Source organism: Lissotriton helveticus, chromosome 11 (genome assembly GCF_964261635.1).
Source record: "Lissotriton helveticus chromosome 11, aLisHel1.1, whole genome shotgun sequence".
Lineage (NCBI taxonomy): Eukaryota > Metazoa > Chordata > Amphibia > Caudata > Salamandridae > Lissotriton > Lissotriton helveticus.
The window spans coordinates 1,100,000,149-1,100,027,410 of NC_136072.1; the positions used below are offsets into that span (position 1 = coordinate 1,100,000,149).

Genomic DNA, 27,262 nt, shown 5'->3' on the forward strand with positions numbered 1-27,262 from the left:
CCAAGAAGGGCCCCAAAACCGTCAACTGGACCCCGGACTGCCAATCGGCCTTCGAGAGACTGAAGGCCGCCATGTGCACGGCCCCCGTGCTCCAGGCTCCCGACTACAGCCGGGAATTCATTGTGCAGACGGACGCCTCCGATCATGGTGTGGGGGCCGTCCTCTCCCAACTCAACGCCGAAGGGGTCGACCAACCAGTGGCCTACATCAGCAGACGCCTGCTGCCCCGAGAACAGCGCTGGAGCACCATTGAGAGGGAGGCCTTCGCCGTAGTCTGGGCACTCAAGAAGCTCCGGCCCTACCTCTTCGGCACCCACTTCCGGGTGCAAACAGACCACCGACCCCTGCAATGGCTGATGCAAATGCGGGGGGAGAACCCGAAGCTGTTGCGCTGGTCCATCTCCCTGCAGGGGATGGACTTCACGGTAGAACATCGTCCAGGCCAGGACCACGCCAACGCCGACGGCCTGTCACGCTTTTTCCGCCTCAGCGAGGAGAGTCCCCAGGAAGATGGCTGACTCTCCCCGCCTTCAGCTGGGGGGGACGCATGTTGGACAGGCCGCATGGTCGGGCTGCCCCCCTCCCCGCAATGGGACCTGGACCCTGGCTCCCCCTGCATCCCCAGCCAGAGTCCCCGACGACCACCCGAAGTACACTGCAATCCCTCACCCACAAGACACCAGCTCCGGACCCAGCTGGCCCGGGTCACCATCCACACCACGGCCTCGGCCCAGCCGCCATCTTGGGGCACTGCAGCACGAGGCCGCGTGGCCTCAACTCGACCCTCACCCTGGGCCCGGCCGGGCCCGACATCGAGGCACCAACCTCCCCCCAGGAGGCAGAGTGACCACTTGGCGAGTCAATGGGAGAAAGGAATCGTCAACGGCTCTCCTCCGCCAGGTGTCGATCACCCCAGGCCGCCCTGGGCACTGGCTCCACCCCCCTGCTGGGTGTCTGGACTCCCTCATCCCGGACCTCCCGGCCCCCCAGGCGCGAGGGTCCGGACATCAAAGGGGACCAGACCTATAACTGGGGCAGGGCCAGACCAGGAAGCCAGTTGTATCCTGGAGTCGAGAGACCCGAGAAGAACTCATCTGTGACTGGCCTGCTGGCGCTGCCGCGGCCCTCTGCCTCGTGAAACCATCGTCTTGGCCTGCTGGCGCTGCCGCGGCCCTCTGCCTCGTGAAGCCATCGTCTTGGCCTGCTGGCGCTGCCGCGGCCCTCTGCCTCGTGAAACCATCGTCTTGGCCTGCTGGCGCTGCCGCGGCCCTCTGCCTCGTGAAACCATCGACTCGGCCTGCTGGCGCTGCCGCGGCCCTCTGCCTTGTGAGACTATCATCTTGGCCTGCTGGCGCTGCCGCGGCCCGATCCACAGACACTCCAGCTCGAGGATTGTGAGCTCGCCTCTTACCACTACCTGTACCGATCCGGTACCAAGACTGTCCCGCTACCCCCTTTCCCTACAAAGACTAGAAGTGAGAGGACCCCCGGGTCCGAGATATCCTGTATCGCTGATATCCTTGCCTTACGAACCTTATATAAAGTATTGAACTCGACTTGGTGTGGTGCCTGTTTGTGGGGAGGGAGGTAACTTGTCTGTACGATCGCCGGAGACGGTCCCCCTCGGGGATCTCTCCCTCAGTACCCGGCCGACCCTCAGGGTCCCCGTCTAACATGGCCAATTTATCCTAAGGTCCTGCGACTAGCACACAGTTTACCAAGCCCAGTTTCTTCCAGGTAGGACTTGGAAGCTGAATGCACCAAAATTGGGAATCAGTGGTATTTTATTTTATCCCCTAATGGGTTAAAAAATTGCAAACAAAAACAACCTTTGCACCCAATTTGGAAGTTGCCCATAATCGCTGTTGCTCAGCATGCAGTCAGAATACCCCTTTCTGAAGGGTCTTTGTCATGGTCATATCTGTGCGCCTGCGCACCAGCTTACCTTCAATAGATCGAACTCCGAATAGAGCTTGTTGGCTCTGTTGACGTAGACTGTGCCTGTGGAAATGGCCTTCTCCAGAGTGTATCCAAACCACAGCTTGTTTATGATTGCCTGCAAAGACATAAAATCAATGCAACATATAGATAAGTGCAACAGGGCAAAATTAGGAACCATACACAACCCTGGGCAATGCTGCAATACTTGTGTCATATTGCACCAAGCAAGAAAGCACGCAAGCAGGCTGTAGCTATCATTCGTGCAGCAAGTGCACTGGCACCAGGGCCAACAGGTGTGTGGGGGCACTGCACCCCAGTTATAGATTTTGTTTACTAGTAAGTGGAGCAGGGCCCATTTTCTTTGCCTGCACTAGAGCACGTGGCATCGTTGCTATACCACTGCCTGAGTAGGATGTTCTGCAGGAATTGGTGAGTGAAGTTTTTTTTTGCAAAAGTACATTTTGAAGAAATGGGATGAGAAAATGCAATATTTAGTGTCTGCAGACTACTCTGGATTGTGGTATCCAACCAGTTGGCAAGCAGTGGAACTCTGTATATGGCGATAGGTATTCTGATCATATGTTATAGTGTGCCTGCCCTTCCACTTCCCCTTTACTTTAGGATCACGCGGCCTTCATCCCTGGCCTGTGTGATCCTTCTGAGGGTGCTCCACCCACCTTTTGTTGGGCATCTCTGTCAAAGGCCCTGCGGATGAAGCTACATTCAGTGGCTTAGCAAGTCACCCTGCATTTCCCGCCCCGCGGTGGTCATAAGAGCGGAGGTTGTGCTGGTACGATAATTCCGCGATTGCCGCCCCGGGTCAAATGCATGGAAGATTGGTATGGAGTGTACCGCCGCCCCCAAAACTCGTGCCGCCTGGGGCGGACCGCCCCCCACCCCCTTGCGACGCCACTGGCTACCTTCTCATCTTCCCTCCTTGGTAAAGACAAGCAGTTCCTCAGACAGAGTGCCAGAATGCTTGGGGGTGGGAGTAACATTCGCATATTTGGTAATGTAGGCCATAGAAGCATAGATTTGTGGCTTAAGAATGGCGAAGAAGACCAGCTCAGCAATATTTTTTCTTTCTCTACCACCTTTTGTTTTCATCCTCTAGTGTTTCAACACAATATGTCACTATGTCAACTTCTTTACACTGTGTGTCCACCAGCCACGGCCGGTGGAGGGAGTTCCGTGGGGCGGTGAGGCGGGGCGGGGGAGGGTGGGGGTTAGTAAACACTGGAATATGGATGTACGGAGGTAAGTAAACATTTAAATAATTAAAAACGAATTTCGTTGCGTGCTGCATTGCATTTTGCAGAACAGAACTCCCTCCACGGGTCGCGGCTGGTGTCCACTACATTGATCTGTTACCCATCATTCAACCTAGAAAAACAACTTCTGGGCAGATTTGCTATTCTAACTCCAGTCCTGGTAATTTGGCCTCTAGGGGAAATTCCAGATAATGCTCATGGTTGATGATAGGCACCCTCATCTACAGACCCCCGGGACCACGCACACAATTCAGCGAGGACATCGCCGACTTCATCAGCCCGCTCGCCCTCCCCTCAGCCGACTACATCCTCCTCGGGGACCTCAACTTCCACCTGGAGAACAACGACGACCGCAACACGACCACCGTGCTGGAAAACCTCGCAAACCTGGGACTCAAGCAACTGGTGACCACCCCCACCCACCTCGCCGGACACACACTCGACGCCGTCTTCTCATCCAGCAAAGACATCGCCTTCAGCCACGCCACAGGACTCCACTGGACGGACCACAGCTGCGTCCACTTCACCTTCAGAAGAACGACGACCCACCACCACCAGCAACAGGCTGCCCGAAGAAGCTGGAACAAGATCACAGCCGACCAGCTCACCGCCTCCCTGAGTCAGCACCCTCCCGCCAGCTCAGCGAACCCCAGCCAGGCCGCCGACAACCTCACAAAGTGGATCAGCAACTGCGCGGACGAACTCGCCCCTCTGAGGACCCCGCCCAGCAGACCCGGCAGCAAGAAAGCCCCATGGTTCACCGACGAACTCAAGAGCTCCAAGAAGAACTGCCGAGCCCTCGAGAAAGTCTGGAGAAGGGAACCTACCGCGGGCAACATGACCACCCTCAAGCTTGCCACCCGGAAGCACCACCAACTGATCCGCGCCACCAAGAAAACTGCATTCAAGGACCGACTGGACACCAACGCACACAACTGCAAGGAACTCTTCAACATCGTGAAAGAGCTCTCCAACCCCAACGCCGGTAACAACGACATCACCCCATCGCAAGACCTCTGCAACTCCCTCGCCTCCTACTTCCACAACAAGATCGCAGACATACACAACAGCTTCAGTAGTCAACCATCGCACACAAAGACCGCAGCAACGCCACCCACCACCACCCTCCGCGCCTGGACTCCGATCAGCACCGATGACACCGTCCGCATGATGAACTCCATCCACTCCGGATCTCCGACCGACCCGTGCCCTCACCACGTCTTCAACAAGGCCGACGCTGTCATCGCACCCCACCTGCGGGACATCATCAACACCTCCTTCGACACCGCCACCTTCCCGGAGAGCTGGAAGCACGCCGAACTCAGCGCTCTACTTAAGAAACCAACAGCGGACCCCACCGAACTCAAGAACTACCGCCCCATCTCGCTCCTCCCGTTTCCAGCCAAAGTCATCGAGAAGACCGTCAACAAACAGCTGGCCGCCTTCCTCGAGACGAATGGATCCCTCGACCCCTCACAGTCTGGCTTCCGAGCCAACCACAGCACCGAGACCGCTCTGATCGCTGCCACCGATGACATCCGAGCCCTGATGGACAACGGAGAAACAGCGGCCCTCATCCTCCTAGACCTCTCCGCGGCATTCGACACTGTCTGCCACCGCACCCTAGTGCAGCGCCTCAGCAACGTCGGAATTCAGGAAAAGGCACTGGAATGGATCGTCTCCTTCCTCGACGGAAGAACACAGAGAGTCCGCCTACCACCGTACAAGTCAGAGGCCACCGAAGTCATCTGCGGCGTCCCTCAAGGATCCTCGCTGAGCCCCACCCTCTTCAACGTCTACATGAGCCCCCTCGCGCCCATCGCACGCCAACACAACCTGAACATCATCTCCTACGCCGATGACACCCAGCTGATCCTCTCACTGACCAACGACCCCGCCGCTTCCAGAGCCAACCTTCACGAAGGGATGAAAGATGTAGCCGAATGGATGACGACCAGCCGCCTGAAACTGAACTCAGACAAGACGGAAGTCCTCATCCTGGGCTCCTCGCCCTCCGCCTGGGACGACTCCTGGTGGCCCCCCGCCCTGGGCACCGCACCCACACCGACAGACCACGCACGCAACCTGGGCTTCATCCTGGACTCCTCCCTCTCCATGACCAGACAAGTCAACGCCGTCTCCTCGTCATGCTTCAACATCCTGCGCATGCTACGAAAGATCTTCCGGTGGATCCCCACCGAGACCAGGAAGACGGTCACCCAGGCCCTCGTCACCAGCCGACTGGACTACGGCAACGCCCTCTACGCCGGAACCACCGCCAAGCTCCAGAAGAGACTCCAGCGGATCCAGAACGCCTCAGCCAGACTCATCCTCGATATCCCCCGACGCAGCCACATCTCCGGACATCTGAGAGACCTGCACTGGCTCCCCGTCAACAAGAGAATCACCTTCCGTCTCCTCACCCACGCACACAAAGCCCTACACGACCAAGGCCCGAGCTACCTCAACAACCGCATCAACTTCTACGCTCCCAAACGCCACCTCCGATCAGCCAGTCACGCCCTCGCCGCCGTCCCCCGCATCCGAAGATCGACAACAGGAGGAAGGTCCTTCTCCCACCTGGCCGCCAAGACCTGGAACTCCCTCCCGACCGACCTGCGCCTGACCCAAGACCACCTCTCCTTCAGGAAGAAGCTCAAGACCTGGCTGTTCGAGCAGTAGCAGCACCCCCCCCCCCCAAGCGCCTTGAGACCCTCCGGGTAAGTAGTGCGCTATATAAATGTCCATGATTGATTGATTGATTGATAGTCACTGTGATGGAAGGCTATTGTTCGACTTCACATCCTTGATGTTGTCTTCCCCCAAACCTTTTTGCCATTTTCCCTCCTGTTTTCTGAAACTAGTTTTTGTTAGCACAAGGACACTGTGCACTTTACCACTTCCAGCCAGTGAGTTGTGCTCACGTCTTTAAACAAGATAAAATTGGCTTACACCCAATTGGCACATTTAATTTACTTGTAAGTCCCTAGTAAAGTGGTACTACATGCACCCAGAGCCTGTAAATGATATGCTTCTAGGAGACCTGCAGCACTTATTGCACCACCCACTAAAGCAACATTGTAAAACATGTCCCAGGCTTTGCCAGGCCTAAACCTTCCTTTTTATACCCCTTTTTAAGACACCCCTCAAGTAGGCCCTAAACAGCCCATAGGGCAGGGAGCATTGTTTTTAAGTTTTACATATCCTGCAAGTGAAAAAACTCCAAAATCCGTATTTCCCTACTGTAAAGCCTACCTCTCCCATACGATAATATTAGAAGGCCTACCTCTCCCATACGATAATATTAAGTTACCTTATTACATTTAATAAGTGCTAACTCTCGATTGGGAATAGGTAGAAATATCGTGTTTGGTCTCAAATAAATTGTAATTTAAAATATTCTTTAATTGTTAATTCAGATTTTCAGTCACAATTCTGGAAACACAACTTTTAGAAAGCTGCCACTTTCTTGTCCTAACCATTTGGTGCCTGCTGTTTGATTCCTGGGTCACATGATCCTGCTGTTAGGCTGTGTGTACTCCTCCCAGTCAGTGAGACAGAAAGGATAAGGTTAGGGCAGGATGGGCGGTCCTGGCAGGATGGGTGGGGGCTGCACTGTTCCCTGCCTCACTTGCAATTCCAAAGGGGCTGCCTCCAGCACACACAATGAAACCTGGCACTAGTGTTTTGTCACCCTAGACTTCTTGGAGCCTTGACAGGAGAAGGAGAGAACAATTCAGAACCAGATGGGGGGGTAGCCTACATGTTTCCCTCACTTCAAAGGCTGGCACCAGGTATAAACATTGGACCCTCGGAACAACTTTTCAGTACACTCATGGACATGTTAAGGACTCCAGAAGTGTGCATTACAGCCTGCATGGAGAACATGCCTAGGCCCCCAGTCTCTGTCCGAGCACCGAACCACATCGCTCAGACCAATCACAACACTGCATTGCAGCATTGTGATTGGTCAGGGCCCCCTGGGTGTGCTTCCTGGTTGCTGTTCTGCAGGACGTGGCGATGAGGTAAGTGTTTTTTTATGTTTTTTTAAGGCATTCACTTTCCTCCTCCACCCCCCCAACTCCCTGCCCGCCCCGCCACTCCCGATCCGTGCTGGCCGCCACTGCCCCTGGAAGCACCAAACTAATCATCATCTGTTCCTTTAGCCCTCACAAAACCAATTGGTTTTGCCAATGTGTATATATAGCCGTGTGGACAGTTACAGTCAGCTGAAGTCTGGTGGTAAGAACCTGTGCAAAAATGGTGCTCTGTTTCTTGTAAGCATCAGTGCAAAAAAGGGTGGAAAAATCATTTGTTCTCATTTTTGCCCAAGTACTTGGGTCTAATATGACCCTGTAGAGTCCGGCATTGTATGTGTGCTTGAGGAGTGGTGGTGGTTCAGAGTGTGTCAGTGGTGTGTGTGTGTGCGCGCGTGCACGCGCTTGTGTGCATGTGTGTGTGTGTGCTGGACTGCATGTGCGTGTGTGTCTGTGTGTTTGGGACTGCATGCACATGAGTGTCGGGGCTCAATGAGTGAAAAGAGTGGTATGTCCCACAGCATCCTTGTGTCCATTAGGACCACCATCACCCTGCTCCAGTTTAAGAAAGAGCTGAAGATTCATATCTTTAAAGACCATTATATGAGGATGTAGGAGCAGTCCTCTTCGGATCCCAGAACAGAACTACGTATAAATAGAAAACTTTTTTCCTCTTCTATCCTTCTGCTATCATTCCGAATCCAAATAACTGACTAACCTATCCACCACTTAAATTACTTTCATATTTCACTATACTAATTCAACACTAATCCTTTATGGGTCCCGGAGTAGTGTGCTACTCACTGAAAAAGTGCTTTGACACCTCATCAGGGGTAGTAAGCGCTATATAAATGCAATTACAGTACAATGCAATACAATACATTACGTCTTCTGTCATTTGGTGGCTGTTTCTTTGCCTTTGACCCTGTACATTGTTCGGCTGCCTTTTGGCTAGACTTGCGCCATACAAATAACACATACACACACACACAGAGTGTCAGAGGGCACTGTTTCAGACCCCGGTGCATTGTGGGACTAGAGTGAGTAAACAGAGTCCATCCCACAACAGCAGGTCAACCATTGTACTCACCAAGGCCGTAGCACTAGTTATCATGTCTCCGCCAGCGCCACCAATCGCCATCACAGAGTTCTTGTCATTGGAGATGAGAATAGAAGGCGTCATGGCAGACGTAGGCCGCTCTCCTGGAAGGATACATTCATATTAGACAGACCACCCCAACTCAGACACGAACAAACAGCACTCCTCATGGTCACCAGGGGCCACATTTATGAAAAGTGACGCATCGCTGCGTGAAAACAGTGATGCGTCTTTTTTCACTGCGCACTCCTTGCGACACCAATGATGCGTCATATTTAATGTATGACGCATCATGTCGCAAGGAGTTACAGATACATCAGTATTTCTGACGTATCTGTAAGCGCAAAAGTCACGCATTGCTGGAGTGTGTCACAAAAGTAACGCAACTCCAGCAATGCTCCCTTTCACATGGGGCAAGCCCCATGTGAAAGGGCCTGCGTCAGTCTTACGCCTGCTGTGAGGCAGCGCAAGATTTTGACGCAACGGCGTCCTAAAAGTGACGCAGTGAACTCTCATAGATTTCACTGTGTCACTTCTACGACCCTTCCTTGCGTCAATACGCCCCCCTTGCATGCATTATACCTGGAGCAGGTATAATGTGGCGCAGGGGTTTACTAAGTGACGCATCTACCTAGATGCGTCACTTTGTAAATATGGTGCAACAAGGCACATTATTTACGCTGCTGGTGCATCACAAAAAGTGACGCACGGGCGGCGTAAAAGTGACGCACGGCCTCATAAATAAGGCCCCAGGTTTGCAGGTTTACCGCATGGTGTGCCGTGGGAAGTTTGAATAAATTTCGGGTTCCTTGATTTTATAAAGGAACTTGGCTTTTGTCCTTGTACCTCAATACGGTCATAAAGTACTCAATGACATGCAATATCCTTATAATGTACAGACAGGTGTACTTTATCTCAAATATAATGTCTGTGAACGGAAAAATGTGTGTATGATACGACTGTAAACCTTGCAGCTGCGGTTTTTTTTTTACGAGGGTGGCGAAGCATCGCTCCCCCACCCGCTGCAAGCCGTGTGGTGTTGAAAATAAAATGGCAATGAAATTATTTCCTTGCCATTATATTTCTAACCATGGCACGCCAGAGCCACCAGCCTGCCTCCAAGCCAGGGGGCGTGTCCTGACTGTCCTCTGCTGTGGACTGGCATCAGCAGGAGGACTGGAGTAGTGGTGCCCACGCACTTCAAACTGCGTATATCACTTTGACCAGCAGTCTTGCCCTACCCAAAGTGACATGCGCACTTTGAAGCTTCCAGCATGCTGTCTTAGACCGCTGTGTGGAGACCCAGAACAGGCTTCTATGGCCTGAGGGAACGTTGGGCCAACCCACTTCATCCAATCCTGGCACTGCTCTCATGCAGCAATGAAAGCAGCGTCTGGATTGGTTGGGGGTTCTTCATTCCACAGGCTTCAGAAGGACAGCGAGGAAGACGTGAAGCCTGCTGTAAGTACAATTTATTTTTATTTAATGAATATCATCTGTAGTGCTTTACTGTTTGTTTTATTTTCGAGATTTCTCTGTGTGATTTTCGTGGTTGCTAATGTAAATTATGCTACAGTAATCTAGGGGTGCCTGCCCTATGAATTGGTGGTTTTGTGGTGTGGTCAATTAACGTTTGCAACATGAAAATGTGGAAACTAGCACCTTTAACCAATACATCAATATGAGGCGAGAAAGAAGACCTTCCAATTAAATATTGAGCCTATGTTCTTAATTTTATGGCCAGGAATTTGCAGTCCCTCGGGATTTCCTGTAGAGTGTTTTTCCGCATATGTGTATGCACAGAAAGTGTGTGTCTGTATTTGTGTGAGTGTGAATGGTGTTTGAGTGGCATGTGTGTATGCACGTGAGTGCACGTGTCATGTATATGCAGTACGAGTTTGTTTCCTGTGTGTGCACCAGAGCTTTAAGTGGGATAACAAAACTGGAGGGTCTCTCAAAGGGGCGTGGCCAATGCAATTAAGGGCATGGCTTAAAACACGTAAGCTACAAATCTGTGCTTAGCTTAGTGCCGCCCGGCTTGTATTTTGCTGTTTCTTTCATTGCATCTAGATATATGTCACAACAAGTAACATCATACCTACAACAAGTCAGGACTATTGGCTTTGTCAATGCTTGTTAGTTGCATAAGATAAATAAGAAGCAACTATGGCTAGTATATAATATTGAAAAAGCTTCCACTTAAAGCCCTGGCAACACCACGACAATGTTGCTGCTCCTGAGTTTCAAAAAGAGAAGGGAAATCCAGAGAGAAAAATGACTCTCTTTAAAGAATTTCCCTTCCCCTTCCAGGCTCACCTGGCATGACGTCATGTCGTTACTTCTCTACAAGTGAGAAGTGAGAATGCGCACATCGATGTGTCCGGGGAAAAAATGCACCACCTGTGACAGGGACAAAACAGAGCCCAATAGAGACCCGATTCAAGGCTCCCTTTAAAAAACTGCCGGTCCTCAGACCCGGTAAGACCCGGCCCACTTAAAGCCCAGGTGTGCACGTTTTAGCGATGAGCATTTGCAGTTTTCCATTTGTGTGCATACAGTGGTCAGCATGAATCTCAGTTTTGATTGTGCATACAGCAGACACGGGACATCATGTATGCGCGTGCTGTGTGTAAGTGTATAGCGGGAACACATGCATGTCACTGACACACCAGGCAGTACCTTCACTGATGCGCCCTCTCGGCAGTTTGCAGAAATCGGCAAGTTCATTATTAAAAATGATTCCAGTTTGGGGCGAATAAACCGTCGATCCAAACCTAAGAAAAATGAAATAGATAAAAGGCTGTTAGAGAGAGGGGTTAGTTATCTGCAAAGCCAGAGGGACTGAGTTACAAAGGTTAACTTACACTATTGTGCAAGCATATGGTTTTTTACAATTCACAAAGGAATTTTACGAGTAGTTCTTTACAACTCCAGAATCTCCGCACATAAAGGCACAGGCAGTTGTAAAGATACTACTCGTAAAATTGCTCTGTGATTTGTAAAAAAGCGTTAACTTTCAAGTGCAAGTTTACCTTTGTGAACTGGACCCAATGCTTGTTGAACATCTCTATATCATAGGCGCCTCCCATAGGTCAAGACATCCAAATGAGATATATCCGCATAAAATGGTTCTAAATGGATCTATGTATAAAGTCGGCGGTTATCCTTAAAATCTGGCATTGAAGCAGCCCTCCTGGACCTTCGTTGGACACCAAGATGTATGTTGAAAGCACTGCACAGACCACACAATTGCAAAGGTGCAACATTCAGTACCACAAATACAGAACTCGCCATTCACCAAATAATATTGTGATTCTTTAACACTTGTAAGTTAAACTTTTAACATCTCTCCCTGCACATTGGTTTTGCATCTATTTTTTATTTTTATTTGCATAATTTGTACAGTTCTGCTAAACAAAATACATTCGTTTAAGAACACTTTTAGGTGTGATACACAAATCTGTGTCAGACAATCAAAACAGTGGTCGAATTTCAACAGATCTAGCCTTGGCATGTGTGCATTTAAAAATGTTGAATACATATATATCATGCAGTAACAATTAGCCAACAGTATTAAAACAATTATAAAAATAACAGAAAGCCCTGTAATCCAAGAACAAAATCCCTAACACTTAAGTGCGAACTTTTCCAGGCAGATGTCCACATGTCCACGTAGGTATTTACGAGTAGGAAAGTTAGACTTTTGATCCTCATTTAAAGTTAAATTTTGGTCATAAGTTTAAATGAGACTACACTTTTGGTCTCAGTTAAACTTAAGACCAAAACTGAAGTTAAACTGAGACAAAAGTTTAACTTTACTACTCGTAAATGCCCTTTGTGAATATGGAAAGTCATAAAGTTAGACTTTCGTGTCAGTTTACCTTTGTGAATTGGGCCCGTGGTTTGGCAAAATGTGTCACTCACAGTGCAAGACAGCCCATTGAGGAAGTGGACTCATCCACTGACCTCTTCTTAGGCTGTGGTGGGTGGAAGTAAAATGTGAATTACACAATAACAGATCAATAGATGAAGAGGGCTGACTAACACCCTTGCATGTATGTATATGTATGTATTTTTATTAGTTTTTGTGGAAACCTCGGGGCTAATAAGAGAGCAAAAGCAGACTCGAAGCCAGACCTAAAAAAGGTAAAAGGCATAAAGCATTAGAGAAGAGTAACCAGAGTCAAAAGACACCCATGTGGTGGAGAGTAGCTAGTGCGGTTAACTAAACAGCAACTCCACCCAATAATGCAAGGCTGGTGCAGTTCTGTTTATTGCTTGAACCCCTTTTTGGTCCCAAAAAGTTTGGATGCTTTGGTTCCAGGTCCTAGCTCACTGTAGTTTAGTCGAAACATACTCCGCTGTTCTTATCCTAAGTGTTGTTTATCTGCTATTGTGTCTAGACCTATGCTTTCTACTATTCATTCTTCAAAATTGGGTGGGTGCAGAATTATGCACAACCTCACACCAGTCCAGACCAAGAGTGCTGAAATGGTGCAGTTCCATCCGCTGGTTCAATTGTAAACAATAAATAGATTTGATTCAGGTGCAATTCCCTCGGCCGCACATCCAGGTCTCCTTCTACCACTCCAGGCAGATACATCTACATTGATCTGCTCATCGAAAGATTTGAATTTAATTCTATGGAGGTGCAGCTCCAAGCGCCCGCTCACAGTAATCCATTCTCCAATGAATTGTTTTTTGTGCGCAGTACCTCTTGGCGCCGGTAGGTGGTGTCGATCAGCTCCACGAAGCGTCGTTTGCACCAGATAAGACGTACATGATGCCTATATAAGCACCACCTGAGCGCGCTGATGTCATTTTCTTTTCACAACTTACCTCCCCCGGAGCGCAGAGCCATAAAGAACACTGACCACTGTTGTGAAAAACTATAGCTCTGAAAAGGAGCAGCCCTGTCCCTAAAAATTCATTCGCAGAGCAGGGAGGAAACTCCAGCACACAGAACAGCTGACATTTTGTGTTCCCGATGGTAATGAACAGATCTAACCAATGCTCTCCCCACTGCTGAAAGAAACCTTGCACCACCTCCGGATGGAGACACCATTTGTGATCTGCTCGGCATTTTCACCTGAGTTCGTCCGCCCTAGCGTTCAGAGAGCCTACCAGGTGTTGAACCACCAGAGAAATGTCCTGACTTTCCAGCCATTTCCAGAGACACAGGGTTTCCAGACAAAAAGTCCATGACCCCAACCCTCCCTGTTCGTTGCAATACCACAAGGTGGTGGTGTTGTCCCTGAACACCTGCACTAGCCTTCTCTTGATGGAGGGTAAAAAGGCTTTCAATGCCAGTCGGATAGCTCAGAGCTACAAGAAGGTTGATGTGAAGTCTGTATTTTGCCACTAACCACAAGCCTCGGATCTCCACCTTTCCCAGATGACCGTCACATCCCAGGAGTGACGCATTTGTCACCATTGTCAGATCTGGTTGGGGAAGGGAGAGTGGTCTGCTGCTGAACCAATTTGTGATTCATTAACCACCACTGCAGATCTTTTGCAGTTCCGTCTGAGATCTTGACCATGTTGGAGAGATTTCCCTCATACTGGGCCCACTAGAACTTACGGTCCCACTGCAAAGCCCGCATATACCATCTGGCATTTGTAAGAAGCTGGATGCAAGAGGCCATGAGGCCCAGCAGCCTCATAGTCAGTTTCACTGAAATACATTGGTATCATAGCCTGAATATCCTGGGCTCACCATTCAGGAAACTAGACCCAGAAATGCATCATGTCTAGAAAAGCTCTGATGGAAGGGAGTAGTCAGGTGTGACTTTAGCACATTGATAGTGAACCCGAGCAAATGCAGCAGGTCTGCCGTTGTATGAAGTTGGGAGATGAAAGCCTGGGGCGAGCCCACCTTCAACAGCCAGTCATCGAGATAGGGGGAAACTGGCACCGCTGACATCTGCAGATGAGCCGCAACCATTGCCATCATCTTGGTGACACCCGAGGGGCCAAAAGGGAGCACTGAAAGTGCTTGTGGCCCACTGTGAATCGCATGCAACGCCAGTGGGTGGGAATGCAAGTCCAACACTACCATCCAGTCTCCCCGGTCCAGGGCAGACAGGTCTTGTGCAAGAGTGAGCATTGAGGAAGAAATTGAGAGGATGCAGGTCTACAATAGGACGTAGGCCTCCGTCCTTCTTAGTCACTAGAAAGTAGCAGGAATAGCCACCCCAACCTACTTCTTGCATCAGCACACTCTCTATGGCTCCCTTGGCCAAAAGAGCTGTCACTTCCTGGTGGAGTAGGGAAAAGTGGTCCTCCTTCAGCCTATTGCAAGAAAGTGGTATGAGTGGGGGAGGGGGGTAGTCATGAAGGGTGGGAGGTAGCCCATCCAGGCAATCTGCAAAACCCATTAGTCCGAGGTGATAGACCTCCAGTGGGGCAGGTGATGGCATATCCTGCCTACCATTGGGTGCCCATGGTGGTAAGAGGGCAAACAATAAGGGTTTGGAGGCTATGGATGCTGGGGGGTGGACTGGCCTGACCCCTGGCTGCCTGACCCACATGGTCTGTGGGTACAGCGTCCTCGGCCATGCAGAGGCTGGGAAGCTTGACCGGTTCCGTGGTTGGGAGTATTTTAGACTAGGCTGGAAGCCCCTTCCGTGGCCATGAAAGGAGCGAAAGGTGGATTGGAGGTCGCGAGGGGCCATGAATAGGCTCAAGAACCATGCTGTAACCCTACTTTCCTTAAAGTGCTTCAGCACTGAATCTGCCTTGTATCCGAAGAGATGGGAGACATTAAAGGGCATGTCCATAAGTGATGGTTAGACATCTCCTGAAAAGCCAGTTGTTCTCAACCAGGCCTTAAGGCCACTGTCAATTAAACTGGTCTGCCCAGTGAGTCAGTGGTATCCAGTCCACATGGGATCATGAACTTAGCTGCATCTCTCCTGTTGGCAGCAGCCTGGGAGAGTATGGTCCGGGCCTCCTCCAGAACAATGGGCAGCACCTGTGCCACCGAATCCCATTGAGTATGGGAGTAATGGCCCAAAAGGCATGTGGTGTTCACTTACCACAGTGCCAGGCTGGTGGAAGAACTCATCTTCTTTCCTAAGGTGTCCAGCTTCTTTGATTCCCTATCCGGCAGGGCTGTAGGGAAGGCACCAGGATTTACATGGGAAGTAGAGGCTTGAACCACCAAACTCTCTGGGGTACGGTGTTGTGTGAGGAAATTCAGGTCCCCTGGAGTGGGGCGATGGCAACTGGAAATTGTCCTGTTCACAGGAGCCCCTGTACCCAAGTCTCAAGCAAGACATCTGTAAGAGCTTCATTTAAAGGGAGAAGCGGTTCAGAGGGGGTCACTCCCTCCTTTGTAATGACGGTAGGTGAGAAAGCATGCCAGTATATGGAGAAGTGTTCAGTCCACTGGGTCTCCACCAAGTCCTCACTCCAGTCAATATTGGAGTCTAAAACCTGGCATTCATTAGGGTCCAACAACTCCTCCCATTCCTCCCCAAGTCCTAAACCACAGGAATAGTGCTCAGGCTCTGGCATGGAAGGCATGGCTCTGGTCGCTGCCAAAGTTGCCATTGGATGACACCCCTGTGGCTCCGTGTGGACTCAGGGATCAGAATAGGGCCAGCGGCGGCACTGGTAACATCGGCATCAGGACCGACACCGGGGAAGGTTGAGGTGGTGTGACCAGGGCTGGTCTGGATCCATCATGGCTCCAAGGGGCCCGACTGGCGTCCGAGCCACTTGCATGGAACCAGTAGGGTACCTCTTGAACACACATGGACAAAGGCACATTGGAGGGGACAGGCCGCTCATATCTGAGTCACATTACCTCAAAAAACTCCTGGAGTTGAGCGGGAGTCGCTCTGGCTCCCAGAAACACGGGGAAGCGCTGAGTCAATCCAGGCACTGGCTCAAACGCAGAGCTAGGCCTAGAGCATCCATGTTCCTACGTGACATTGCCGACAGACAAGGCCAAGTCAAAGACCTCTTTGACTTCATACTTTTCTTTTTCTTGAGGCACTTACCCGAGTGGCCCGATGACTTTGAATGCGATGAAGATCTCGGACTCCAAGACCACTCCCAGGACCTTCCTCTCGACCCGGAACGGGACCATTGTGGTGTCGCACACTGAGCTGCCAGGAGCTTGAAGAATCAAGGCCTTCAGGTGCATGGCGTGGCACTCAGTGCAAGCCTTCTGATCGTGGCCTTCTGATCACCGTCATCTGACAGTGACAGGCACCGCAGGACTTGAAACCGGCCTTTCTAGAGGACATCGCTGCTCCACCAGGAGAACATTCTCAAAAAACAACTTTGACAAAAGTCGAAAAAAGGTTAGTCAAAAAGTGACTGAGATGTATCTTTCTCCGGATGTGCACTGACTGGCGTGGAAAGAAAAGAACTGAAGATGCAACACGGATCTGATCAACGACACCGACCGGCGCGCAGGGGTACTGCTCACGAACACATTTCCGGATCCAGTCGGATGCCTGCAGATAATTCTAAGTCTCTATCAAATATTAGATTCACTAGTACTGATCTATTTTGGAAGATATGTATTAGTATATTATTTGTTACGTAGGAAATAAATTACTTACCTTCAACAATGGTTGTTTCATCTTGACTGTAATATGAATTCACACATTTTGTAAATATGCTGCATTAGGTGGTTGGAGTCAAAAAGGGCCTTTTTATTTTTTATGAAACCCACTCTTTTTTGGTTCTGACTTAAAAGAGCGCCTATTGTTAACAATTATTTACAATTTACATGGAGCGGGCTTTCACTACATCCAGATGAGTATTACTCTGTCACCTCATGCTACTGGCTGTTTGATGTATTTCAGCGCGCCTGGAAGTGCTTTATTAGAATGCATGAGGGACTATTTTACTTCTGGAAGTACACTCAATCATCACGCTATCACATTCAACTTGATTAGAAGAGCAGAGACTTTAGTGTGCATTTCTTGCTGTTTATTTTCATGTAGCAGTCAAGGTCAAAGAAAACAGAATGAAAACCCTTAATGCCTTTCATGTGGCCAGGAGTTGGACACATAAAGCAAGCCTCCCATGCTGCGTACATTGAGGTCAGCAACCAGCACAGCCTCTTTTCTTGCTGCTGGAATCGCCAGGCGTCCATCTATGTGTCAACCTTTCAAGACTGCTTTTCTTGTAGGAACATTCTGGCTCACGTGTTGAAGGCGCGTTTTATTTGTTTTGTCAGCAAGGCTGGTAGCTCAGCTCCCTCTCCGCAGGGCTTGTAAATTTCTCTTTCTTTGTTTGTTTATTTGATTAAGAGCGCATGCAGCGCTAGGCTCACTGTGTGTATTTCAGTAAGGCGTTCCAAGCTGGTTGCATAACTGAGGCACGCATGGCTGAACCGTGAGTGCCTCTAATACGCTGCCCCAACACAGAATGCGTCTAAATAGCCAGTGGCGTCACTAGGGTTGGTGTCACCCGGTGCGGGTAACTCATGGTGTCGCCCCCTCACGACTTACCGCATGGACCTCCGAGTCCGCCAGTGGACACAGATGGCAAGAGGATCCAGCCTGGAGGGCTGGTGGACAAAGATGGACACACAGGGAGGCTGCCAACCATGTGGCATATATGTGAGACTGCTGGGCAGGGCACTGTAACTGGCAGGGATGATGGAAAACAGGCAGATAAAAACAACCGGCTTGAAACACCCTACCTACTGTCCCAGCCCATGAAGGCGCCATGTAGGACAACTGGTATCACAGAACAAGAACACTCATTCTCCATTGCTGTTTCTGTGCCTTTTTTCAAGAAAAAGAACAAAAAGGTGTTTGCGAAAAGACAAAATATTTTACTGGTGTTGATGAATCAGTTTTTTTTCACCTAGAGGTCTTTAAAGGAGTAGCACTGCTAGGCTTAGCCCATTTCTTGGGCGCTATCGGGTCATCAGCGCTGGGTACAAACTATCTTTAGATCAACAAGGCTGATAGGCGTCATCCTGGTAAAACACATTTCAAAATCCATGGGGACAAGGGAGTCACCCCCAGACATCTCACTATTCATGCGCCTGCAACACCCGGATCAACCCACTCCCAGCTTAACAGGATATGAATACTTGCCTCTGGATCTGTTAATGACCACCTCACCAGGACTTTAAGCCTTCTCATTGATACCACAGGGTGCCAATTAAGATAGAACCGCAACAAATTCAACCACCCCAATCACACAACTTACCCAGGCAAGAATAAGTGACTTACATGAAGAGTTCAACCCTAGCTGCAGAAACACACTATCAACCCCAGCTGCAGAAACACACTATGTTTCTTGCAAGGAGGAAGTTAAAGATTATGGAAAGGAGTGATAGCATGGTCGCTGGGTTCCTTGGTGCTACCTTTCCTCCTTACCCCTGCACATACCACCATGCAATCCACTAAGCAGTACTGCGATTGCAGGACAGCCCATTCTCACAAGCACCCTCCATGGCTTTAACCACAGAGCACCTCTCAAACCCCAGAGTTCTCTAACCCACCAGCCCACCCTCCAGCTCTAACTCAGGGCACAAGCAAAGTATAATGTGTTTCCTGGTCGTTGAACAGCATATATCTACAAATTGTACTTTACTTAATTTTACTCAATGCTAGGTATTCTTATACTGTAAGGGAGTTGCCAGCCTAGCCCTTTCCAACCTCTCTGACAAATGATAGAACCAACTTTTTTCAAACTCACTACAGGACGGCACTGGGCCGAGTGCAATGAGGACCCGGTGCCCTGGTTGCTGACCGAGGGAGGGAGCTTCCCGGGCCCGGGGCGTGCGATTTTCCATTGGGCAGAATCATTCTGAGATGTAGACAGACAATGGATGTCTTTCCTCTAAAAAAGAACCCTGGGTGGGCAGAGTACACTGGGCCCGGCCCGGGTATAAAGAGAGTTTCTGGCTCTGACATAGCTGCCAAGGTTTCAGATTGCTATGTGTGACATTTTCAGAATTTCAGTGTAATCATGAGTGACATTTGAACAACAATGAGTGACACTTTCTCGTGGGCAAAATCAAACAATGAAGAAGAGGGAAACATATAAATATTAGACATTACACCCATTTGAGCATTAACAAACTCTAAGATCTTGAAACTGGTGCAGAGCAACTGATCTTTGCAAAATGCATTGTAACCCTCTTCGCTACTTTTTGGGGATTCAAAACTGCTACCAGACAAGTAACTCTCCAGCAGGAGCTTTTACACCCATAAGTTATATCTAAGCACTGCACCCTCCCTCAGCGCAGCAGGTACGGCTGAACCACACGTAACTAAAGGATCTCCATGGCAAAAGCATTAACCTGCTAAGCTATCTTAATAAAATACAGTTCAGTGATGTCAAAGAACACCTTCTTGGTTGCAGGCATGTTAACCCTCTGCACAGGCAGGAGCAGACAGGCAGGAGCATTTCGCTCTGCACCTGCAGTGGTTATAGAAAGATCATACCTGGCCTGATGTAATCTAAAACCAGTTCTGCTCAGTGAAGGTACACTGTGTCTTTCCAAAAGATAATGCAATGGGACTCCCTGCATTCCACGGCCTGGAATTTCCATCCAAGATGTATGTCTTCCCCTTCACTCCCCCTGATAGATTCAAACCCATACAAAATAAAACCGTGCGAGAGGCAATTTGGATTGTGTGTTTTATCTTTCAGTAATTAATTAAATTAGACTCCGCATACTTATAGTTTAACTGATAATGTCTGAAGTCACGGCCCACCGAAAACAATTAGGTACAGTTTAAAACCCGGCTCTCAACAGGTATGTTCATGACGCATACTTGGCCCTGGGCCCGCGCGCTCTGATGAATTAAAAAGCCTTATAGGGGGTTTAAAAAAACGCACTCTGTGATGCTCTTTCCTATGTCCTGCAAGCTCCTCTTGCTGGACAATTAATTATAAGGGGCTTTTTTTCACGACAGACTGCCCCAGTACATATCTCCTCTATGCCCTGAACTGACCAAGAGCCGTCTCTGGCAGTCACTTCTGCCCGCGGCGCCCCTGACTTTGCTCTCTGTGGCGTCACCCCACATTTTAAATGAAGCGCACTACTACTACACTTTACCAAACAAAGAGCGTGTACTCGGTAGCAACCCCTAATCAGTTTGTCATATTAAAAACACAGACTCACAGCATAGTTATGCTCCCTCCTCCACTGAGAAAGTTTGGTCCTTCGGTCCGTCGGTCCTGGCGTGAGAGCAGCACCGTCGCCTAGGCCTCTCACATGACGCACACCATGCTCATCATCATAATGATGGTAGTACTGTTTTTGCTGACAGTGCGCACTCACTAACTGTATGTAGCGGGATGACGAGCAGAGGAACACAGCGCACGGGGGCTGTCCCAGGGCCGTCATTGGTAGCGCTAAGATTGACGGCCCTGGGACCCACAAACTAGGTATGCAGCCGCCACGCAGCGCACCAGCATCATCACCACCGGTGCGTGCGTGCGTGGCGACGTGCTGTGCACTGACTGCAGTATAGTGTATTTTAATTTGTAAGCAGGTGCACAACTACAACTGCGCACCACTACAGATAAAATAAAGCAGCACTGGCAGCCCTCCCCTGTGCAGTGCAGAGCGATCAGCCAGCGTAACGAACCAGATTGGTGTCACCCCATGATGTGGAGACACCTGGTGCGGTCCGCACCCCCCGCACCCCTCTAGTGACGCCACTGTAAATAGCGCATTCCTTTACCATGCATGCCTTTACCACACAATTTCGTGGTAAAGGGATTTGGGATGTATGGTGCCCTAAAAACGACCCGAGCCTTAAAAACCATGGGCCTCATTTATAAAGCCTTGCGTCAGTTTTGCGCTTCCGATGCGTCACTTTTTGTGGCGCATCGCGGGGTAAAACATGCCTCCTGTTGCGCACTATTTACAAAGTGATGCATCTAAGCAGTTACGTCACTTTGTAAACCCCTGCGCTACATTATACCTGCGTGAGGTATAATGTCTGCAGGAGGGGGCGTTCCCCCGCAAAAAGCCTCATAGAAGTGACGCAGTGAAATCTATGAGATTTCTCTGTGTCTCTTCTAGGATGTTGTTGCGTCAAAATCTTGCGCCTGACTCACAACAGGCGTAAGACTGACGCAGGCCCTTTCACATGGCCCTTGCCCCATGTGAAAGGACGCATTGCTGGAGTTGCGTCACTTTTGTGACACACTCCAGCAATGCGTCACTTTTGCGCTTACAGATACGTCAGAAATACTGACGTATCTGTAAATCCTTGCGACATGATGCGTCATGCATTAAATATGACGCATCAGGTATGTTGCAAGGAGTGTGCACTGAGAAGTGACGCATTGCTGCTTTCACGCAGCGATGCGTCATTTCTCATAAATGAGGCCCCATACCTCGCCCGAGCCCTAAATACTACCCCAACCCGAGCCCTAAACACTACCCTGACCCCCCGTTAGCCCTAAACACTACCCCACCCAAGCCCTAAACACTAGCCTGACCCCCCAAACCCTAACACTACCGAAACCCCGTGCCCTAAAAACTACCCTGACCCCCTTGACCCTAAACCCTATCCAGCCGCTGAGACCGAGTCACTACCCTGAGCCCCCCACCCCAATGAGGCCTAAACACTACCCTAGTCCCCCCCAAGCCCTAAAAACCACCCGAGCCCCCTGAGCCCTAAAAACTACCCCGACCCTCCCTGAGCCCTAAAAACGACCCCAACCCTTAAAAACTCCCCCCCCACACACACACACACACCTAAACCCAGCCCCAGCCCCACTTACCTCGCCAGATCCACTCCCCACCCTTCCTATTCCTGGGCCCGCCCATCCCAGCATCTAGACGGCGCACTGCCTGAAACACGCATAGGCGTGGTTAAGGCATACGCCTGGTTAGCTGCTAGTAATTGGGGTTGTGGGGAGCACTCCGTATTTTGTATAATATTCCAAATTGTACAAATTGTTCAAATGGTGCTATGATTACTCAGGGGAGTCAATCCTGGTGCTAAAGTATTCTGTTATGGTGAGTTGTAACCCACCTAATCATGCACTGTTCACTTAGTGCGTCCGCTCTTTAAATAATTTCAAAATGTTTCACCACATAATAATTCGTTTGTTCATATATTTTTTGTTCATATATTTTTCACATTTATTCAACGGTATCTACAAAATTAATTGTCAACACTTCAAATGTATGTTATTATGTTCATCATAACAATTTCCATATGTATATACAAGTAAATCATAAGTACATGACAGTTATACATATTGTTTACTACGTTTCATGTTTCAAGCAATTGACGTTAGGCCCAGTGCATTTCGGCACGCAGGTGGTGCCTTCATCAGGGGCAATTCTAAAAAAGATAAGAAAGTGATGTGTATCAGTGTCAGGTGTACAAGGAGGCATGGGGGTGTGTTTATATAAAGTCAAATGTCATACCTTAGTTTTCACTGCAGGTGTTCTAATGTGAGTGGAAACCGTTTCTATAACCAGAGAAATATGTACGGTTGGCGGTTGTATTAAAGAATGCGACTTCTTAATGCTGTATGAATGTGTTATTTAAAAAAACGTACCTGCTAGTCGAGTTCATGTGGGCTGTAATGATAAACATAACTCAATTCAATTCAATTCAATTTATCTTTATTCGGTACTTACAAAGATACCATTAAAGAGCATAAAAATACATAAAAATTTTTATAAAAGAGAAGAAAAAAAGCAGTAAAAAAGCAATTTAAAAAGAATTTTGTAAAAAATTTCAGTTAAAAAAGAATACATCATTCATTCAGTCAGTCAATGGGGGTCTTGAACTGAATTCGGCTCAGGGTGTGCAGTTATTTCCCTGGTATTCCTTAGTCTTATGGAAACTTTGATAAAGCTTATGACACATAACAAAGTGTGTGGGTCTGATGCTTTTTGCAGAAAAAGGAGGGCTGCTTTGGCATGCTTCAGTTTTTGATTTTTCAGGATCCTAACTAAAAAGTTTTTTCTTGGCTCTGAATAAAAAGGGTATAATAAAATGAAGTGAAGGGTATCCTGCGGAGACCTAGTGTCGCAGCCGCAGGAACCCTTCGCCTCTACAGTAGATGTAAAACCAGCAGGAACCGCCAATATATGGTGAAGTAAATTCAAACGGAACCTAGTCATATAAAATCTTTCCTGCGCATTATGCATTACCGCTAGATATGGTTCCATTTTAAGATTTGTAGAGACCACTGACCCATGTGCCACCACCGAGGGTTTTGCATTTTCAATGAGGGCCCTCTTTGTTGATGACCATGCACTGAATGAGTTTTTGACCAGTGCTTTATTCTGGGCGGACATCGACTCTGGGTCAGTAAACAAATCTTTGCAGCCAATACAGTCCAAAGTATCCTTTACATATTTGAGCCATGTGATTTGCTCCCATTTATCCCGACTCAAACAATCCATAATGATCTGTCTGCTAAAGCAAGCCTCTGGGTTTGTCCATATCCTGATCCAGGCCATGATAGGTCGAATCTTAATTTTATCCGCAATGTAGGGCTCACCCAACTCCAAGTGAGTTATATGTGCGGGGGTGCTCTGTGGAACCTTAAGAAGCCTTTTAAAGAATTTGTTTTCCTCAGCCTGTATCTGCTGCACATGGTTGGTTTTGCAGCCCCACACTTCCGCTCCATATGTCACTTTAGCACAGGATACAGCTTTATATAGGTTTAGTATCTGTTCCGGGGACCATCTGCCTAACCTCCTTCCGAATGCCATTATGGCACCCGTTGAGGCCACCAATTTTGATGCATGTTTTTCCACCAGATTCTTAAATTCTAATTTCTCGTCAAAGAGAACGCCAAGGTAGGAGAATGACTTGACTGTTCCCAACTTGTTTGCCTATGCTGTACGAAAAAGTATTTTTTTGGTTCCGGCCTGTAGTCATCACAAAAGACTTTTCCAGGTTTGCTGAAAGATCCAAGGAATTCATGAAGTTTACAAACCCATCAATTAGCTTTTGTAGTCCCAGTGAGGTACGGGCTAACAGCACCGCGTCGTCTGCATAAAGGAGGACGGGTACCGGGCGCTGGCCGATCTTAGGGCAATCCACGCCCAATTTCATAAGTTCTTTGTCCAGGTTATTTATGTACAAGGAAAACAGAAAAGGTGCTAGGATGCAGCCCTGCCCACCTCCGCTTGAGCAGGGAAATGGTTCTGTCTTCATCCCTTCGTTGTTATAGCGAACTGTGGCCGTGGTCTCCCAGTGTAGTGCCTTCAGAATGTCTACTAGATCGTGATCCACCCCCATGGAGATCATCAGGGCCCATAATTTTTGTCTGTTAACACGATCAAAGGCCGCTGAGAGATCCATGAAACCCATATGGATTGTCCCCTTAGCTGCAATGGTGTATTTGGCTGTAAGGAGATATAGGTTTAAACATTGATCTGTTGTGGATCTCCCTTCTCTGAATCCATACTGTACATCAGTTAGAATATGGTGTTCCTCTGCCCAAGCTTGTAGGCGATTTAAAATTACACGTCCTAAAACTTTGGCCGTAACGTCTATCAAGGAAATTGGGCGGTAACATTGGGGATCGTCCCGGCTGCCCTTCTTGTAGATCGGAACAATAGTTGCAGAGGACCAAGAGCGAGGCAGCCCTGCCACTACTGCCTCGTTCAAGACCCTGGTAAGAACGGGTACCCATAAATCAGTATTGCTCAAATAGAGATCGGGAGGAATACCGTCGGGACCAGGCGCTTTGTTTTTTGACAGCCCTTGGATAGCTGATTCTGTTTCTTTTAGCGAAAACTTTAAGCCTACAGTTGTTGGTGGTTTAGACCCAATTTCTTGTGGTATGGCCCCCGTGTGATTGTAAAGACCACAATAATGATTTCGCCAATGCTCAGGAAGAATAGTGTGTACTATGTCTGGTCCTCTTGGGTCTTTAAAACTTGGGTCATTTATGATCTTCCAGAAGGCCGACATATCCCTCCGCTCAGCTGCTTCCCTTAAGTCCTCCCATGCTTGGTTTTGTAGGGATTTTTTACGTGTTTTCAGGGCTTTTTTATACGTGGCTCTCTTTCCTGTAATCATAACTTTATCTGTCGGTTGATCAGTGAGGCTTTTTTTTAGGTCTTTCAATGCCTTAGTACAATCGTGGTCAAACCAACGTGGGGTCAAGGGCTGTTTGGGTCCTGTTCTTGTTGTTGATTTCAACAAACTGTCTACAAGTTTGGCAATTTCCTCAAATGCCCTAACCACACTAAGACCGCCCATGGTTTCGTCCAGACATATTTGCAATTGTTTTTCACCTCTCGTCACTAGGTCAAGATAAAATTTGTCCCCATTTATCTTGGCCCATTTCAGCCTTCTCCCTTGTGATGTTACCTGTTCTAGGGCCTCGGGTACACCCGCTCCCACTCTGAGATTCATGCATATAAAGTCCAACTTCAGTGGGTTATGATCACTGAAGGGGCTTAGAATGATATCAAAGTTTGTGATCCATTTTTTAAGTGTTTGGGACACCATTATAAAGTCTATATAGGAGTGGCAACCTCTTCCTTTGTACGTTGGGTTGGGTTCCTTCTTGTTATCTATCTTTATGAGGTCCATTATGGGCAATAAATTATGCCTATTGATGAAATTCTCCATCTCCTTTCCTTCGATGGTGTGGGCAAAATGGGGCCCCTTTCCCTCCGTACACCGTGACCAATCCTTATTTATGGGTCTTAGTTTTTCGCACAGGTGACAGTTGAAATCCCCTGCTAAGATGGTATATGGTAAACCCTTGGTATGGTTTGCTGAGGATAAATTTTTGAAATAGTTATCCAGTTCTTGTAAGGTTTTATTTCTAGCCCGTGTACCCACCGAATTGTACCAGTTTATCAGGGTAATTTTAAAACCTTTATGTGAGAAGCCAATTGCTTGCATATTTGTAGAGTCGCACTTTAGGTTTGACCAGTGTCCCTGAATGCGAAGGTCCACGTATATGATTAGTCCGCCCATAGCTCTACCAGATGGTGTTTTTACTGCAGGGACCCCAAAACTTTTAAACCCCTCTAATGGAAATTGGTTGGGGTCGACAGACCAAGTCTCCTGTAGACAGATAATATGGAAATTGGTTACAAACTCTCTCCACTCCTTCACATTATGTTTGGCTGCTATCCCTGCAATGTTCCACGATAAAATTCTGATCCCTTGCTCGGCCTCCGTTTTTTGTTGACCAGCAGCCATATGGTAATTGACTGGTGCCTCTTCTGATACCACTGGTGAGCCCATTGTGTTTGGTAAAGAACCTTCCCAGGACACAGTGTTCTGCCCAGACTTTGAATTGACTTTAGTGTGCACTACTGGAGATTCATCAGTAAGTACACTAGGAGCCCTTCTTTGCTCTACTAAGGTGGTAAAAGGCGAATGGCCTAATTGTCGCCTTCTTTTCATGGCGCTCTCCTCCGTCAGACCTGGGTTGCATTCCCTGTTTTGTTGAAGTCAATCAACATTGTCCAAAGTGCAGAACCTATTCCAGTGTGCGTGTATTGCGGCTATTGGCTCATAAAAAGGGGGTGCCTGCCAGGGGGTCTGCCAATTTCCTTCTCTATGGAACTGCATGGGTTGTGGGGCCATGTTTACGCGTGGCCTATTTATGTACGGTAGTCCATGATTTGTAAGTAAGGGATAGAAATATGATAACGGTAGAGGGTGTATATTTGTCTGTAGTCCCATCGAGGGGGAGTTACATATGTGGGTAACTACCGAGGTGTCCCTGAAATTAATTGGAATTACATCCCCTGCCACCGTTTTTGGTCCATTTCCTATCCATTGCCCCCTTCTTACAGATAATATTTCCCCCGACATGTGTAAAGGCAATGGTTTGTTGGTCCTAAGCCATTGAGCACATTTGTTCCTTAGCTCCCCTTCATGTTCTCTTTTGCCTTCTTTTAGGGGAGGTACTCCTGTTAGCACCACTACATATGGTAGTGCTTCTGGTGGTAAATTGATGGAGTG

At 48.6% G+C, this 27,262-nt stretch overlaps 1 protein-coding gene across 1 annotated transcript in view; it reads right to left on the bottom strand.

The window, feature by feature from the left end:
• Positions 1-27,262, bottom strand: part of GGT5 (gamma-glutamyltransferase 5) — a 263,704-nt gene that overhangs the window by 14,942 nt on the left and 221,500 nt on the right. Inside the window, exons 10-12 of the mRNA XM_078667773.1 lie at positions 11,028-11,122; positions 8,340-8,452; positions 1,946-2,056 (exon numbers count right to left, since the gene is read on the bottom strand). Of these exons, the coding sequence (XP_078523899.1) occupies positions 1,946-2,056; positions 8,340-8,452; positions 11,028-11,122 (319 nt within the window). The remainder of the gene's footprint in view (positions 1-1,945; positions 2,057-8,339; positions 8,453-11,027; positions 11,123-27,262) is intronic.